This window comes from Cyprinodon tularosa, unplaced genomic scaffold, assembly GCF_016077235.1.
Source record: "Cyprinodon tularosa strain WSP-4 unplaced genomic scaffold, ASM1607723v1 ctg44, whole genome shotgun sequence".
NCBI classification, from domain to species: domain Eukaryota; kingdom Metazoa; phylum Chordata; class Actinopteri; order Cyprinodontiformes; family Cyprinodontidae; genus Cyprinodon; species Cyprinodon tularosa.
The window spans coordinates 180363-197029 of NW_024039163.1; the positions used below are offsets into that span (position 1 = coordinate 180363).

At 39.8% G+C, this 16667-nt stretch overlaps 1 protein-coding gene across 11 annotated transcripts in view; it reads left to right on the plus strand.

Annotated features, from left to right (window-relative positions):
- Positions 1–16667, plus strand: part of frmd4a (FERM domain containing 4A) — a 145066-nt gene that overhangs the window by 125323 nt on the left and 3076 nt on the right. For 5 of the 11 annotated variants that reach the window (XM_038299923.1, XM_038299924.1, XM_038299922.1 and 2 more), the window contains exons 12-23: positions 6404–6480; positions 7240–7381; positions 8223–8364; positions 9620–9753; positions 9840–9962; positions 10985–11216; positions 11489–11545; positions 11642–11879; positions 12172–12330; positions 12405–12728; positions 12838–13409; positions 15931–16033. In XM_038299923.1, coding sequence (XP_038155851.1) covers positions 6404–6480; positions 7240–7381; positions 8223–8364; positions 9620–9753; positions 9840–9962; positions 10985–11216; positions 11489–11545; positions 11642–11879; positions 12172–12330; positions 12405–12728; positions 12838–13409; positions 15931–16033 — 2303 coding nt within the window. Of the gene's footprint in view, positions 1–5880; positions 6215–6403; positions 6481–7239; positions 7382–8222; positions 8365–9619; positions 9754–9839; positions 9963–10984; positions 11217–11488; positions 11546–11641; positions 11880–12171; positions 12331–12404; positions 12729–12837; positions 13410–15930; positions 16034–16429; positions 16502–16667 lie in introns of those variants that run through there. The other 6 variants (XM_038299916.1, XM_038299920.1, XM_038299927.1 and 3 more) reach the window with 5 other exon arrangements.

The window sequence follows — 16667 nt, forward strand, 5'->3', positions numbered from 1 at the left end:
ATTATTTCCTGTTAAACAGGCCATGATTTTTTCACATTTTTAATCAGTCAGTCACCTGTTTTACTACCAGTAATCAGTGACTCAGAACTGACTATTGATCATCAATGGTCTGTACGCTGACTCAAGAAGTAGGAGTAAAATCATTACTCAACTTGAAAATATATAAACATTTAAAACAGAGGTAACAATTAGGGTGTGCATAATGACTAAATAAATTTTCAGGACTGATTAAGGCTACCCAGTGGGCACTGTCTGGAGTTCATCACTTTATATTAGCATTGAGTAGTGGCATGGAGGTTGGGATACGATCCGTGTCACGATACTTGGTTCACGATACGATATTATCACTATATTGCAATATGACCATATATTACGATATTTTTCTTGCTATCAAAATTTTAAATATATAGATAAAAAGCAACCTCTGTATACAGGTGCTGGTCATAAAATTAGAATATCATGAAAAAGTAGATTGATTTCAGTAATTCCATTTAAAAAGTGAAACTTGTATATTATATTCATACATTACATACAAACTCATATATTTCAGATGTTTATTTTGTTTAATTTTGATGATTACAAATGACAACAAATGAAAATCTCAAATTCATCATATCAGAAAATTAGAATATTGTGAAAAGGTTCAAAATTGATGGCCCCTGGTGCCACACTCTAATCAGCTAATTAACTCAAACCACCTGCAAAAGCCTTTAAATGGTCTTTCAGTCTAGTTCTATAGGCTACACAATCATGGGGAAGACTGCTGACTTGACAGTTGTCCAAAAGACGACCATCGACACCTTGCACAAGGAGGGCAAGACACAAAAGGTCATCGCTAAAGAGGCTGGCTGTTCACAGAGCTCAGTGTCCAAGCACATTAATAGAGAGGCGAAGGGAAGGAAAAGATGTGGTCGAAAAAAGTGTACAAGCAAGAGAGATAACCGCACCCTGGAGAGGATTGTGAAACAAAACCCATTCAAAAATGTGGGGGAGATTCACAAAGAGTGGACTGCAGCTGGAGTGAGTGCTTCAAGAACCACCACACACAGACGTATGAAAGACATGGGTTTCTGCTGTCGCATTCCTTGTGTGTCAAGCCACTCTTGAACCACAGACAGCGTCAGAAGCGTCTTGCCTGGGCTAAAGAGAAACAGGACTGGACTGCTGGTGAGTGGTCCAAAGTCATGTTCTCTGATGAAAGTAAATTTTGCATTTCCTTTGGAAATCAAGGTCCCAGAGTCTGGAGGAAAAGAAGAGAGGCACTTCATCCACGTTGCTTGAAGTCCAGTGTAAAGTTTCCACAGTCAGTGATGGTTTGGGGTGCCATGTCATCTGCTGGTGTTGGTCCATTGTGTTTTCTGAGGTCCAGGGTCAACGCAGCCACATACCAGGAAGTTTTAGAGCACTTCATGCTTCCTGCAGCTGACCAACTTTTTGGAGATGCAGATTTTATTTTCCAACAGGACTTGGCACCTGCACACAGTGCCAAAGCTACCAGTACCTGGTTGAAGGACCATGGTATCCCTGTTCTTAATTGGCCAGCAAACTCTCCTGACCTTAACCCCATAGAAAATATATGGGGTATTGTGAAGAAGAAGATGCAATACACCAGACCCAACAATTCAGAAGAGCTAAAAGCCACCATTAGAGCAACCTGGGCTATCATAACACCTGAGCAGTGCCACAGACTGATCGACTCCATGCCACGCCGCATTGCTGCAGTAATACAGGCCAAAGGAGGCCCAACTAAATACTGAGTGCTGTACATGCTCATACTTTTCATGTTCATACTTTTCAGTTGGCCAACATTTCTATAAATCCTTTGTTTTTATTGGTCTTCAGTAATATTCTAATTTTCTGATATGATGAATTTGAGATTTTCATTTGTTGTCATCAAAATTAAACAAAATAAACATCTGAAATATATGAGTTTGTATGTAATGTATGAATATAATATACAAGTTTAACTTTTTAAATGGAATTACTGAAATCAATCTACTTTTTCATGATATTCTAATTTTATGACCAGCACCTGTATATTCATCAGATGATACTGATCATTCAGTTATTTTGGTATCAATGTTGTTTGGGGTTTGAATCAGTCCACCTCTTCCACTGTGACTGCCTCAACCACAGATATGGCATTGCGCCGCCCAGCAAACGGGCTCCACAGCATTATTTCCCAGAGTGGTGGCACATAGGTTGCCCATTTCCCCTAAGTTTTATATAAAAATGTTTTGTTTAAAAAAAAAAAATCGATACTTTGAACTGAAAGATTGATATATCAGGCAGCCAAAAATCACGATATATTGCCTAAGCAATTTTTTTCCCACACCCCTACTTTATATAGTGAATTTTTTTATTCAAATCTCCTTATCTTTTTCACATGTAGCAGTAAGCTTATTTGGTTTATTTTATTAGGATTTTATGTGACTGACCAACATCAAGTAATTCATCGTTTTATAGTTTAAATAAAATGTGCTGCTCTATAACTTTTAGAAAAGGACTTGCTAATAGGAAGGCATGGGTGTTATTGATTTGGTTTTAATCTGATAAGTGAAATTCAGCTTAACCAGCTGCTATCAGATGTCACCTAACTAATAAGTTGAACACAGTTATTTTTTATTTATGGACACTTACCTTCCAGCAGGGCAGCAACCCTAAAACTACAGCAAAAGCTGCAAAGGTCCAGAATGTCATAAACTATACTGTATATGAAGGGATATAGGAAATGTTGCAATTTAAACTTTTTTTTTCTCTCCAAATAAGATACATAGGAATCTAAAGTATTTAAAATTTTTATTCTGTGTATAGCGGAAATGAAATGTTAATAAAAGGAAGTGTGTTCAGATTTATGTGCAGCTCCATGACTGCCGTAGTTAGACCCATACAGAAGTATCCAATCTTGCGCACTAAAGGATTATCTTTCCTGCTCACAAGTCAAAGTCCAAAAAAGAAAAATCCATCACATTACTGCCGCTGTCCTGACCTGCGTTATTTAAATGTTCTGTGCTTCTGTAATCTCCAGGGAGTCTACTACACTAGAGAAAGGCATTTGCACTCTATCAGAACTGACCTTTCCATCTGTGATAGATGTGCTTTTGGTTGTGCTGACATTATTATGAGACAGGCGAGGTTCTGTACACATGAGCACTCTGTTCTGTGATGAATAATGACCAGTCACTTCCTTTGCTTGTGTGTTTGTGCCATTGTGTAGGAGTAGACTACAGCCAAGAGGAAGAGGGTCTGTATTGTGTGCAGATGTACATGAACAACACTAATAACAGAACCACCCAGTGGCTTTTACCTTAATCATAAAAAAATGCAGCTGTGGAAAAATCACAAAGGTTTATAGAACTTTGAAGTAGGCCTGAAATAATGTGACAGTAGATTTAAAGACAATATAAATACTTCATGTTTAAAGCTCATATTAAAGGAACACAGCTGACAGAGAACAGTAAAGTAAAGTAAGACACTAAAACAGATATATAAACAGCTTTTTGTTGTCACGCTTTGGAACAATGGTTCCTGAACTGTTTTACAAGAATCGCCTCAGGAAAAGACAAAGGTTTCTAAGTCCTATCATACTGACAGACATTTTAAAATAGTTACACAGTCCAGTGTGGATTAGCCTGTTGTTGTTTTTTCCCGAAGAAAAAAAGAAATATTAAGTCATCTATAGGGACTGTACATTGGATATAACTTGTTTGATTCTATTTTCACTCTAATCAAGTTTACCAAAATCTTGAAATGTCTTTATATAGATTTACCTTTCAGAAACTGTTTCACCTTATTGGACAGTAAATACATTGGTAAACATATTTCATAATTGTTCAATAATATAGATGTACTTATTCAAGTGTTTCTTAATACATAAAATATATCATCCAAATTCATTGAAGCAACCTAAGACATCACTGCATTTCCAGCTTTCTGAGGTTCAAAGTATTTCTCAGAATAGCACATAAAGTAGTTAAAGTGATATGAGTTTTGGTACCATTGCAGGATAGACCACTCTGATCTACTGAGGGGTTTTCAAACAAGCATCCGTCACCTCTACAGATCTTGCTAGCATTGAGTAGTTAATGAAAACACCTTAGTAAAGGGTCAGGTGATATACGACAGATTGGTCAGAGGTAAAAGAAAACCAGCAATTGCTCAAAGAACCACTAGTCACAACCAGGCTGTGCAGAATACTCTTCATCAAAGTTTAACATGTTGACCCTTGATGAGAAATTATAGCTTTAGCTCTTATTAGTTTCAGTTTTACCAACAATCTTCGTGTGATAGAGTCAGAATTTGCCTTACAAAGCGTGAAACCATGGACTTGTCTGGCCTTTTATTAACAGTGTAGGCAGGTGGTGATGTGACAACGTGGGAGATATTTTCTCACTGCATTTTGAGCCCTTTGCACATTGTTGGGGATTTTTCACGTTCAGCATACCTGATTGTATTCAGACTATATCCGCCCCTTCATAACCCTGATTGTGGTCATTTTTCGATGGCTACTTCCAGCAGGATAATAGACTACATTGCCACGCTCAGATGTTCCCAAAATGATTTCTAAGAAGTTACAATAAGCTCACTACTAACACTAAGGGCTTCTAGAGTCACCAGAGTTCAATCCAATAGAGTACATTTTAGATATGGTGGAAATAGATAAATTAGAAAGATGTCTGTGCTTTTCTACTGACAGGATTTGGAAAAAGTTTGATTTATCAGCTTACGAAACGCCAAGATTCACTGCTACGATTGCCTGAAAGCGTATTATGGAAGGTTCTTCCAGGTTCTTCACATATCAATCTGGCTACTGCCAGATTAATAAGAAATGCCAAAAAGTGGATTCCCACAGTGCGAGCAAGGTGAACAAAAAAACCCACTGCTTTTATTGCATTCTGATCATTAAAAGTTAATGTATCACTGAGCGCAGCAGTTAGCATATTTCATTAGCTTCCTAATTAGCAAATGGAAGATGGCCATATTGGTATTACTTATGTAATTGGAGTTGTTTGAAACCCCCAAGCTTCACTTTCCTGAAATTTTAGGTTATATTTTATTGAACTACTCACCATTTTTTGGCTATTTCTATGTCTTTGCCCTACACACAGTTTATTAGTCTTTTGTTTACAATGCAAATGGTATATATAAAAAAAAATATGAGCACCACTAACTAAAATTCTTTACCACTAATTTGAGAGCCATGACCCTAGAAGACCTTTTGAAACACCAGTCTTATCTCCCGAAACAAACGCACCCACACACGCTCAACATCTGCCCTGCCTACTATATTTAACATCACGCTACATTAGCACTTCACACTCCCCTGATGGTTTGAAAGTAGCAGGGGTTTTGATAAGGCAGCAGATTTTCTTTCCCGAGGCATTTGCGTGCATATAGATGCACATCAACATTTATTTATTTATTTATTTTAAACATACTTATTTATTTATATATTTGGTGCATTAGTTTAGACCCTTCTATTCCCTTCTGTTTTTGTTTTTGCTATTTTTTTATTGCAAATTAAGTTTCCTATCATGATTTTACTTTATATCTTTAATACTGTATGCTGTTTCTCTCAGTCTGATTGATGCTAGAAATTCAAAAGGTTTGGTCACAGACAGTTTTGACTTACAATGGCACTTCAATCACCAGGATTATAGAAAGCCTTAAGTCTTATTCCAGCTTAAACAAACACACACTCACCACAACCTCTACGCAAACCCATTGTTACACACACACCTCCCAACTGCAGCCTGGAGCTGAACACATAGTCCCCGAGGGAGGGAGGGAGGGAGGGAGATAGGGAGGGAGGAGGGGTCACTAGGAGGGGATACACTCCCCCACTCATTTCTAAACCCTCCCAGCAGAACTTCAGTAGAGGAGGAAACTTAACTTTACTCACTTTCTCCTCACAAACATACACATGGCTCCAGATGGTGAACACACACCACCTGAAAACTCTTTCCCTCTGACGCCTGGAAGGACTGAACCTACCCACTTGCTGTGGAGCGCGTCTTCAGGGAAGCTTTCCCACACAGCTGGCTTGGACTTTATTTCACTGAGAGGCAAATGGTTCATGGAGAAGACAGAAGGGGAATAAAAAAAATAAAAAAAACAGCCTCCTTCCGCTCACGCTGTCTTACTTCAGTGTGAAGTCATCCAGTACGGGGATCCTTTGTGGAAAGACCGCCTGTTCTGGACCTTCGGATTTGAGGTCTCCTTACAGTTTCGTCTTTATCAGCTTTTTTTTTTTTCTCCCTGCTTCCCTGTTTCCTTCGCATGCTCCTGCCAAACAAAAAGAAAAAGTCTGGGAAGAGATCAGGCTAAAGGCTGTGAGGATTTGATGTGAAGCACGTTTTCCTGTGAGCTCTCCTCAACACCATCTGTTTCTCCTAAATCTCAGGTGTTTCAATGGCGTCAGCTGGAGAACCTTTACTTCAGAGAGAAGAAGTTTTCAGTGGAAGTCCATGACCCCAGGAGGTAACTTTATACCACAAACTCAAGCTCTTTAAATATTTTATTGTTTTGTGTTATTATATTGACTTAGATTTTTAGACCATCATTCAGTCACTACAGTCTTTTTTGTTGATCTGAGCCCATAAGCTTTAGAAAAAGTATGCCAATTTAAATGATATATTTTTCCTTCCAGTGGCTTTTACTTTAAATTATTGCTCACTTATATCGGGGATATGCAAAGATGAAAAAATATATTATATGTGCAGCATGGAAAGAGCGCCTGGAGTCTAATATAGTAAAAGCTTCAAAAATTTGTCTTGGCAGCCAGCAGAAGGTTGGCGATGCCATGGTGGAGCAGATTGATAGCCTTAAACTTGCACACACCAACTGGGGCAAAGCACTGATAGATTATAAGAGAAGGAGAAAGGAGAGGTGGCTCTATGGGAGCTCTTTGTAGATGTTTGTTTAACATGGCTATATATATGGAACGTTATTCTACTGACAGAAAGAGAGAAAAAGAGACAGACGGGGTGAAACAGGGAGCAGCGGTGGCTTCTTAAAAGGAAGCTGTCATTAGAGCAAACTGCTCTGCTGCTTTGCTACAGATGTGTGTTTGAAAAAGGATGAGTAAACAATTTGGGACATTGTGTGTGGCTTTGCTAAAAAAAAAAACACAAAGCATCTCTATCATTATCTGTCAGTCTCAGAAGCAGTAGTAGTAACTAGAGAAGTGGAACTGTTGTATTCAGTGTATATAAGGAGGCCTTGTGTCCGCTCTTACTGTAGGGCGTCGGTAACGAGAAGGACGTTTGGACACAGTGGCATCGCTGTGCATACCTGGTACGCCTGTCCTGCTCTCATCAAGTCCATCTGGGCCATGGCTATCAGCCAGCATCAGTTCTACCTGGACCGCAAGCAAAGCAAGGTCAGTCTGAAAGCATCAAGCCAGATTTAAAAGCAAGAGTCGACTCGTCCGTTCCATTAAAGCAGGGTAGCTTCATACTGTTTTTGTTGCATTTATTTCCATTTTATGTAAAAATAAAGACCGAAAGCTTAGAAAACACATCACTTTTTCAAACATTATGTCATATAACTGAATAACATCAGCAGATAATCTGGCCTTAATGGCCTTAATGTACTGTAGCTTTCTGCACATTCGCATTGCTGATGCTGGTGCCTCCCATCTTCATTTCAACCTTGACTTCCAAATGAAATACAAAGTTTACTTTTGTGTCCTTGGTTCGTGGAAGAGTTTATTAAGTTTCTGTTCCATGTGTGACTTAATGCAAGGAATTTAGCTGTTAGCAATTTGCAAAACCCAAGGTCCCTGATGCTTCTGTGTCTGGTGGTTCTGAGGCATCAACTTCACCTTTATTATAGGGCTTGTTAATCTTCAACAAACATTCAAATAAGCTTCATTTCCTTTAACTGTTTTGGTACGACACTTTTTCCTTCCCCTAAACTGTCCATTAATGTGCATCTAGTAGGGAGGCTCCAACTGTCTACTGAAAAACTGGGGAGTTTTTTTTCATGACTTTGCAGTTCTGTGTTCATAATTGTTGTTCCTTTAATGTCTGATTTGGGTTTTTATGTCCGATTAAACAGAAATGCATCACTTCATCCATTTGCTCTACATAGGTTTATAGTTTTGGATTGAATTATTGAAATGAATTCACTTTCTTCTATTCTACCCTAATGTATTGAGATACATCTGTGTTTGTAAACGACATGCTTTTGCTAACCTTTCTGTTTTTTTATCTTTGTAGTCAAAGATCCATGCTGCACGGAGTCTGAGTGAGATCGCAATAGATCTCACAGAAACAGGAACCTTGAAGACCTCCAAACTGGCTAACATGGGGAGCAAGGGCAAGATTATCAGTGGCAGCAGCGGCAGTCTGCTGTCCTCAGGTCGGTGGGAGCGAGTGTGTCTGAGGTGAAAAAAATACAAAAGGGAAAGAAAAATGTTTGAGACTCTCTATGTGTTGGAATGTGTCGGTATGGGCAGTGAGGGGCTTTGGAGCGACAGAAACAGCTGTCCCTGGAAAGAACACTCATTCTCTGTTGTATGTTCTCACGCATATACTGTACAAACACCCCGCCCTGTGCCTTTCAGTATGTATGGAATACCTCTCCCACCCTCCCTGTCACAGATTCATCCTCCAGAGGCCCATGCTTCCTCTAAATTTAGGCAGGGAGAGAATGAAAGGGCAGCGGCATGAGTACACATTTACCATGGCCTTTAAAACAATGCTTATCTGTGCTAAACTGGTGGTGAATGTAACAGGAAGCTTTGTTTTTTCAGCTAAAATTAGGATTGAAAGGAAAAATCCCTTTGAATTACAGAAGGCCATTTTAGATTGTTAAAGAAACTAGAGAGCAGCTACCTGGTGATTGTCTGCTGCATGGTCACCTTTACAGTCTTGCTAAAATTTCATTTGGTCGTTTACCTGATAGGAAGTAACATGGAAAAGAATCATTTAACCCACAATAATGGGTTATACTCAATGTCTAATATGTGTTGGACTGATTTACACACGTTACTTAAGTATTTAAGTTATTCTTGCAATTACAAATTGATTAACATGTGAAATTTGATACTATATGTGTTCAAGCTTTTGGGTGATGCAAAGGAACAATCTGCAGCAGTAGATGACCGCTGCACAAAGATAGAAATGGTGCAATAGTAGCACATATGCCAAGCTAAACTCTGTTCAGTTTTAGCCCTTGAAAACAATTGAAACAATAAGATTTTGCTTTGCATGTTTTTTTGCAAAACACTTTCTCAGCATTGGTTACTTTTGCACGGTGCGAAAGGTCAGTCACACAGTGAACAACATCAGATCAGTGAGAAAGGAACGGTCTCTGTTTGTATGTTTGCGTTGTTTTTAATGTAGAATACTACAAAAGGGACTAGCACCATCTCCGGGCCCTGGAGACTTGCGTCACTGACTTTGTCCTAAAATGCCCTTTTGTCTAAACCTTGGCATGCTCGCACAAACACAGCTCTGACTCTAAACTTCCTTATCAAAACGTTCCATTCGCTTCCGCTGTAAACATCCTGCAGGAGCGGCAGGTGCAGAGGACCTGCTCTCCTTCTCTAATCTTCCTGACAAGACTGCTCCTGATTCTCAGCCTCATGCTCTGTGTTGTCTGCGCCTTGCAGGTTCTCAGGAATCAGACAGCTCCCAAACTGCTAAAAAGGACATGCTGGCAGCACTGAGGGCCAGGCAGGAAGCTCTGGAGGAAACTCTACGGCAGAGACTAGAGGAACTCAAGAGCATCTGTATCAGAGAAGCGGTATAAAAAAAATTATAATTTTTTTTTTGAAACTTAAATACTTCCTAGAAACCTTTCATTAACATTTCTATCCTAATATTTTCCAGGAACTGACAGGAAAACTTCCAAAGGAATACCCTTTGGATCCTGGGGAGGAACCACCCACGGTGAGGCGGAAGATTGGCACTGCTTTCAAACTGGATGAGCAGAAAATCTTACCAAAGGGCGAGGTAATGGTCTAATTCCTAGTTCCCCAAACCACCTCTTTTTCTGTAGCCTCTTTATCCAAACAAGCTTAATAAAAACACAAGATCGCTGAGATATACAGTGTTTAAACAATTGCTGAAGTTCATTCCCGGAAAAGCGCACAGTCTGACACGTCTCTCACCTAAAAGAAGTTCAGCTTTTTTTTTTTCCTTTGCTTCCTTTTTGTGCCACGGGTATTTTTTCCAACAGAATAGAGCTGCTAAATATAGTCTGATTGGATTTTAACCACAGGAAGTGGTGATAGTAAGTCTGTGTGCATGCCTGAAAGTGTGTGTCTGTGTGTGTTTCTGTTCTTTGAAAAGAATCCAGGGAAACAGTATTACAAAAAAAGCCCCTTCTAAGCAGAAAGATGTCCTAATTTTACACTGAGCACCTTAAACTGTGTACACAGAAATAGAAGCTGCTCTAGCGGTTCTGCAAAGCCGCTGTTAGTTAGAGGGATTATTCAGAGCTGAGTCTAATAATAAAAAACCCAAATGCTAATAATACATCATCATCCTGTCTCCGTTGAGGGTAACTGAAATCATATGTGGGTGCTTTTAAACTCCCCTGTAGGGGGAGAGTTGCTTTTGTGTCATGACAACAATCTCATTTACCGGTAAGTGCTGTGCAGTTCAGCCCTCATGCACACACTGTGTGTTTTTTCTGGTCAACCTGCTCTGCTCCTCAAATCCCCCGAGACCTGTTGTTCAGGATAAGAGAGACCGATGCTGGGGTGTTATTATAGGGGAACACTGGGCCTTAATAGAGACTATCCAGTAGTGAGAAAAAGTTCAGCTACGGCATAGATAAATGATATCCGCAGTGTGTTTTTACTGGCAGATAACTCTTGTGCGTGGGAGAGTTAGTATGATTTCGTGTCTGGAAACTGAAGAATTGTTGTCTTTGGATTTTTCACTTGTTTCTGTTGATAAAACATTGTGGGAATACAGCAACCTTTTTTTCCATCTTTTATATAAAGTTTGCACTTGTGTGTTTATGCCAGGAGGAGGAGCTTGAGCGCTTGGAGCGGGAGTTTGCCATTCAGTCGCAGATTACAGAGGCGGCCAGGCGGCTTGCCAGCGATCCTCATGTGAGCAGCAAGAAGCTGAAGAAGCAGAGGAAAACTTCTTATCTAAATGCACTTAAGAAACTCCAGGAAATTGAGAACTCTATCAACGAGTACCGGGTCCGCTCCGGCAAGAAGCCGACACAGAGGGCGTCACTAATCATAGAAGGTACAGATTTATCTGGGCATCCACCAGTTAGAGATTTATTTTGGTTATTTTTTATTACTGATTTCATTTTGCCTTTGTTCTACAGAAGAACTTATTTTTTTTTTGTATGCTTTGTATACTTTTCCACTATTGGAGCTTAGAGCTCTTTCTATGCACACTTTGAACTTTATTGTCTCTGTGATTGTTACTCATTTTATCTTCTGTTTTGAATCTGACAATAAATAAAACCCTCAACATAATGTTTTCCCTTTTTTTCTTTTTCTTTCTTCTAGAAGCCAATATGTGTTCTGAGGACAGTTCATTGTCTGATGCACTGGTTTTGGATGATGGTAAAATCTTATTTATCTTCTCCTACCTCTTCTGCATTAAGTTTGATTTTTATATATGATAATTTTAATAAATTTTTTTTTTGTTTTTCATTTTAGATGATCCTCAAGTTACAGGCACCCCAAACTTCTCTCCTGTAGCGTCGCCTCATAAAGGCCTCCCTCCACGACCCCCCTCTCACAGCAGGCCTCCTCCCCCGCAGTCCCTGGATGGACTGCGACACATGCACTACACTCGCTCTGACTATGATAAGTCTCCCATTAAACCCAAAATGTGGAGCGAATCATCACTGGATGAGCCCTATGAAAAAGTAAAGAAACGCTCCTCTCACTCCAGGTATTCTCATTGTTCTTCTGTTAACAGTGTAGACAAAATTTTACAAATGCATTTCATTCTCTAGAGATCTGTTTCTTAAACATTATCTTTAATTATTTTGTTCATCACATAAAATCCTAATGAAATGCAGGGAAGTTTGGTGTGGTAATGTGATAAAAAGTGCATCAGACTGAATGTTTGTTTTAAATGCTCATCATTTTAAAGGAAGGAGGAGTCATGTTTCTTTTATTGATAAGTTGTTGAAAGGTTGAATAATGTGTGAAAGGAGCTAACTTTTTCCACCTCTGTTCAGTCACAGACGTTTCCCAAGTTCAGGCAGTGCTGAAGCAGGGGGGAGTAACTCTCTGCAGAGCAGCCCGATCAGGGGCGCGCCTCACTGGAACTCTCAGTCCAGCATGCCATCAACACCAGACCTGAGAACCAGAACTCCACACTATGTACATTCCACCAGGTCAGTAGGCAAACTAAGAAGCCCAAAACCTGAACTGGGACTTTGCCATTTGTAACCTTTTTCTTATTTCGTAGGTCAGTGGACATCAGTCCCACACGTCTGCACAGTCTCTCTCAGCACTTTAGGAACCGCAGCTCCAGCCTTGAGTCTCAGGGCAAACTGCTGGTGTCCGATCCTGATGCACATCCGCACACCCTGGGTAGTCCCGACTTCTTCCTTGGCCGGGGACGAGGCTCCAATGGCTCCGACCCATTGGATGACTGTTCATCCTGTACCAGCCAAAGCAGCTCAGAGCATTATTGTCCCTCTGGCGGACCCCCTGGAAGCAACCCAAACTACTCTACTCTGGGAGAGGACTCACCTTCTAAAGCCAGGCAAAGACAGAGGCAAAGGCACAGGTGAGGGCAGGGCTTTGGAGTGAGGGATGAACCTTAGTTTTTATTAGAGTTTGATTGATTTATTGAAAAGTGAGTCAGTAAAGGTAAACAGCAACATGTTTCTCCGCAGATCTGCTGGTCACTTGGGTTCCTCTAACTCGGGCTCTATGCCAAATCTGGCAGCTAAGAACGGCTCCGTTGGAGGCTCAGGGGGAGGAGGAATCGGAGGCGGGCATCACGGGGTTTACCTTCACAGCCAGAGCCAGCCTTCCTCCCAGTACCGCATCAAAGAGTACCCTCTGTACGTGGAGGGCAGCTCCAACGGTGTGGTGGTTCGCAGCCTGGAGAGCGACCAGGAGGGCCACTACAGCGTCAAGGCCCAATTTAAGACCTCTAGCTCCTACACAGCGGGCGGACTTTATAAGGAGGCCTGGGGTGGAGAGGAGGGGGGAGAGGGAAGTGGCCGGCTCACGCCATCTCGATCTCAGATCGTACGGACTCCATCGTTAGGGAGAGAGGGAGGAGGAGGCAGGGCGGCGGTGTCTGAGGAGCTGCGGTGTTGGTACCAGAGGTCATCAGGGAGCCTGAAAGAAAGAAGCCACTCACATTCAGGATCCACATCGTCTGAGGCCGGGTCACAGCAAGGCACTCTGGGACATGGAAGGAGTAGCAGAGTTGGATCACTTGCCAAAGGCTCACCAGGTATGATTTAAGCAATTTTCTTTTTTTTTTTATTATTATTGTAATAGCCTTCCATTGATCATGTTTGTAGTAGAGGTATGGGGTGTTATCAAATCCCATCACAAAGGCTGAGTTACAGTCACTCCTCAGGGTTCTGCTCTGCAGACGGCACACTAAACAAAGGGCGATAAGAATTGTAATTAATGCTGACGATGAGGCAGTGTTCTCTGAAGACACGGGGCAAGACACTAAATAACCAGCAGATGAGACTGGAGCATTATTACAAACCAAATAAAAACATGATTTTTTTCATTAAATTCTTACTTACTTGTAAAACGATACAAAATTATATCTAGATACAATTTTGGACTTTAGTTTTATTGTACAGTCTAATTTTTTTAAGTTTAATCAGTCTAAAGTTAATGCAGTTTCATGTTTTTCTGTTTTCTCTTTGTTTTCTGTTTCTGTCTTCCTTCTGCTCTTGAACTAAGGATTTTTTTTGCATCTTGTTTATTCTGAATGTAGCAACATTCCACACCAAGTGACAAACTTCCAGAGGTGCATGACCATGCATAACTGTTAGCGCACTCACCCTCCCAACCTGTGCTATGCAGTATGAGGCTAGCTTAAGGCATCTAACCCTGATGACTTGTTATCAGAGGTGGATAATGCAGTAGTTTGCAGGATTTGTAGTTCGCACTTAAAGCTACAATTTCAGTGAGACTTAGCTGATTTTTGTTGCCAAATTACTTGGAAATGTATGAGGTGTTGTCACTTAAAGCTGACAGTGAATGATCATATACAAACAAACTAAACTAAAACAATGCATTTGCACACTACTTAGCAGTCCAGCAGTCCATAGAAAATGCAGGAGTAGTGTTTAATAAAAATGTATGAGGTCAAAAGCCAAAAAAAAACAAAAAAAAACTTTGAATTCAAAACTATACCTGACTACTAGCTTGAAAGAAAAAAAAAGTGTAATTGGCTTAAAAGATAAAAAAAAAAAAAAGCAAAACAAAGTATAACAATTTATTTGTAGTTTGTTTATATCACATGCCATTTCTTATCATTTTTTATTTGGAAAACAAGCTAAATTGTAGTGAGTTGGGTTTTTTTTCAGACATACTGTAGTTAAGCTGTAACTCTTTGTGATTTTATGCGCCCTAGTCAAGTAGAGAAGATGTTGTTTGACTGAGAACAGTTTGACCAATAACAGCTGGAAATGAATCCTGGGGCCTTAAAAACATCTAAAACTTTTGCCGACGTGTTAGGATTCTGTAGCTTTAGTTTGGATTTCTGTGATGTAGCATGTTTTCAGAATATGCAAACAGATCATATCACATCTAGGTATTCTAGTGAACAATTGAAAGATTTATATCCTTCTTTTTCTTCTCCATTGTTGATGTTTTTTTATTCAGCAGCCATATTATTATAGAAATCAAAGACATGTTGGGATGTTAGGCTTATATCCCAACATACTAAACCTTTTATGTATGCTTCTCACCAGTGCATTTTACCGTAGTAGACTGTGATGCTGAAAATTATCACAGCATTATGTTTAATGAATGTATCTACAATGGAAACTGTTTTTAAAGATGTTTACCTCCCCCATTTAAACGAGAACCTGTCTGTTTGAGGACATCGAGTCTCTCAGCACTGAAAATGCTCTTTCTCAATTTAGACTGATTGCACATGCAGACAGGTAAACAAATGTAGCCCCCCCCAACATAGTTTAATCTGTAATGATTTAATTATTCATATCTGACTAAAATGGTTTTATTGATTTGAAAATTTTTCTCATTGCTAAATTATTGTTTTTTTTCTTTTCTTGAATTATGCACGTGTATTTAAAGATTTGAAAGACCCCTGATTCCTATTACTTTAGTCTTTAAAACAGCTTTATATGAATTATAGTGTCACAAAAACAAGTGAAACTTTAATTTCTTACTAACCAAATAAAGGAACTGAAGTTCTCAAACTGTGACTGCATTTAGCACAAGACACTACAGACCTTTAACGGCCAATAGGCCTTTTCATGGAAGATGAATTGCCTGTGAAATTATTGTATTAAACTATTATATTGTCATTGGATCTGAATCCAAAGTGCTCCAATACTGCAGCTGTGAAATTCAGCTTATAAACACATTACATCTCTGTTTTTCCACGTCTCAAGTTCAACTAGCATTTCTCTGGCTTGCTGCTTCTCAGCCACGAGGCTCTCAGCTGCACTCACTATGCTAGGGAAACCAGAGTCAAACCTTTTATCATCCAGCTCTTTAGTATAAAGAGAGATGCAAAGGAAACGAGCAAAAAACTTATAGATCTCATAATTTATCATGTTTGTTGTAGCAGGCATATTTGACACCAAAAAAATTAAACAAGTGCATTTCATCGGTTGTGTTTAAAAATGTTTCCAGCCTTTAAGGCCAAGCTTAAAAGCTTTTTGAAGGAGTGCTGTTCTGCAGGTCTAAAGTTATTTTGTTTCTTACCTCTTTATGGCCTTTATTCCTGTTGATTGGCTAACTGTCAGATCTCTCTTCAGCTGCGTCGCCTCACAGCCAGAGGAGTCTAACACCTTCCAGCGAGCAACCAGCTACGCCCACCCCCCCCTGTAGCCCACAGCACATCATCAACTGGAAGAGCGGGTAAGACACGCTTATCTACGCTCTGAGGAGGCTACCGGAAGGCTTTAGCTTTTGACTCTTCATATTTGTGCAAAATCACATCAGACTGTGAAGCTCTGGGTTTGTTTCTCTCTGTTCAGCTTTCATTGCTTTCTCATCATGCTTCACGTGAATCCGGTTTCTCTTTTAAAACTTTTACATCGGCCATTTTATATTTCAGTTTAAGATCTTTATTGCTAACTCACTTTATTTCTTTTCTTTTTTCTTAACCTTTTTTATTTCTCAATCATCTCTCTGTTCTTAAACTTTACCTATGGGACATCTGTCACTTAATATTTGTCATTTCTCTCTTGTTTGTCTTTCTGACTTTACTAACCCCCCTTTCCTTTTGTGTGTGTGTCCTTTCTCCTGGTTTAGAGGCACAGCAGACAGCTCTCCTACTGAGGACGTCTGTCAGTCCCCTCCTCAGCCCAGCTCTGATGCATAGAGGTACCGTGTAGTGAAACACAGCAGAGGAGTTTGGAACAAAATGGCTTTAAATAAGTCCTGCTAATTCTTTAGGAATTATACTATTAGGTATAGTGTTTGTTATATTGAGATTTCTTTGATATTAAAGATGCACCAATCAGAATTTTGTTTTCCATTACCAAAATTG